At 40.0% G+C, this 1,758-nt stretch overlaps 1 protein-coding gene across 1 annotated transcript; it reads left to right on the top strand.

Moving 5' to 3' along the window:
* Nucleotides 1-450: 450 nt before the first annotated feature.
* On the top strand, nucleotides 451-1,512 carry LOC145820562 (uncharacterized). The gene is made up of 2 exons (XM_082916637.1): nucleotides 451-1,191; nucleotides 1,277-1,512. The coding sequence occupies exons 1-2, from the start codon at nucleotides 451-453 to the stop codon at nucleotides 1,451-1,453; spliced, it is 918 nt and encodes a 305-aa protein (XP_082772763.1). The 3' UTR covers nucleotides 1,454-1,512.
* Nucleotides 1,513-1,758: the final 246 nt, after the last annotated feature.

The raw sequence follows: 1,758 nt of genomic DNA, 5'->3' as shown, positions 1-1,758 counted from the left end.
AGACAATTGGGTTCATGTCAAGTCTCATTTCAGGCATCATTTGAGAAAATACACAGTCTGCTTGAGTTGCAACACACTGATATCAAGGCTTCATTCGAGAAAAGTCTAACTGTTGTGCAACATCAATTTAAACCTTCTCAATTCAGGGAGCTACGGGGGAATGTGTCTATCTCTGCATTGGAGTATTTGCTTGTCGAGAGTAAGAGCGCCAATTCCATTGGTATTGATGTTGAAGCTTGTGGATGCGTCCTTCGCCACACTCATGGTTTACCTTGCGCCCATGAGATTGCTGACTATATCAGACAAGATCGTCCTATACCACTTGCTACCATACACTCACAGTGGAGGCAACTTCATATCTCCATATGCAAGAAAGAAGAGGAAACAGAGGTGACTTGGCATGCAGAAGTAGAGTTGTTTGTGAACAAGTTTAATGAAAGTGATAAAACCATGCGATTAGAGCTTTTGAAGAAGTTGAAAGAGATTGTATATCCGGGAAGCACTTTTCTTGTTGAGCCGGAGGTGAAGCCCAAAACATGTCCTCGGGATCATAAGAAGATCAATGTTTCTACCCGTCGTGACCCGTGTGCATTTGAGTTAGTGCAATCTGGACATGATTCCTTCTCACCTAGGGACACTCAAATCACTACATTAGCTTCTACTCTGCAAACCAAGAAGAAGCGACCTATTAAGGGAAAGGAGAAGGTGAACCCGAAAGGGAAGGCATACATTACTAGAACAGTGAAACTTGGTGCATATGTTGATGCTTTCCCTACTGGGTTAAAACCATACATTAAGTTTGTCAAGGATGTAGCTGCAGATGGGAATTGTGGTTTCAGGGCTATAGCTGCTTCAATTGGTCATACAGAAAATGATTGGGCTCAGGTTAGGCGTGACCTATTGGGTGAGCTGCACACACACAAAGAGGAATACATTACACTTTATGGGTCCTATGAAAGGTTTGAAGAATTGACAAGCATATTGTCATACTTTGAAGACAGTCCTGGATACTCACATTGGATGACTATGCCAAACATGGGGCATCTTGTTGCATCGTGCTACAATCTTGTGTTATACCACTTGTCTTTACAGCAATGTCTCACCTTTTTACCTCTTAGAACAGTGCCAGTACCTCAACTTGATAGACGTGAGATTGCCATTGGGTTTGTCAACGGAAATCATTTCGTCCAGGTATAACAGAAACTTATCAATTGCGTTTATGCATGTACAAGAAGTTATGAGGTATGACCACTAAGTCAATTGATATTTGGTGCAGGTTTTGTTGCAGCCACGCCATCCAGTTCCTCCTATTGCCACTAATTGGAGAAAATACCGTCACCCTTGCGCTGTGGACTGGGATGATGCATATGTGCGTCGCATTCAACATTTCAAGGACATTATTCATGATAATGTAGCTACTCGAGAGACTTTTGATGTTGTTGATGTCGCATGACACATGTATGCATTTGACAATGTTACAATTATGGAAGAAATTAATGGATGTGTTTTTGATGTTGATGTGTTCTGTTTTGCAATGTGGATTGAATGTTATCGACCATTGTTACCATTCCATTGTAATAAGAAAATATCATTTACAAAATTAACGACCATTGTTACCATTCCATTCTAATAATAAAATGTCATTACAATGTCATTACAATACCATTGTTGCCATTCCATTCTAATAAGAAAATATTAACCACTGTTACCATTACAACAATGTCATCTTACAAAAAACACCAAACAATATTCATCAAC

The sequence above is a fragment of the Camellia sinensis genome, chromosome 1, assembly GCF_055761805.1.
Source record: "Camellia sinensis isolate YWXY chromosome 1, ASM5576180v1, whole genome shotgun sequence".
NCBI lineage: Eukaryota > Viridiplantae > Streptophyta > Magnoliopsida > Ericales > Theaceae > Camellia > Camellia sinensis.
The sequence above is the reverse complement of the archived record's forward strand: the minus strand, read 5'-3'. Positions and strand labels throughout refer to the sequence as shown.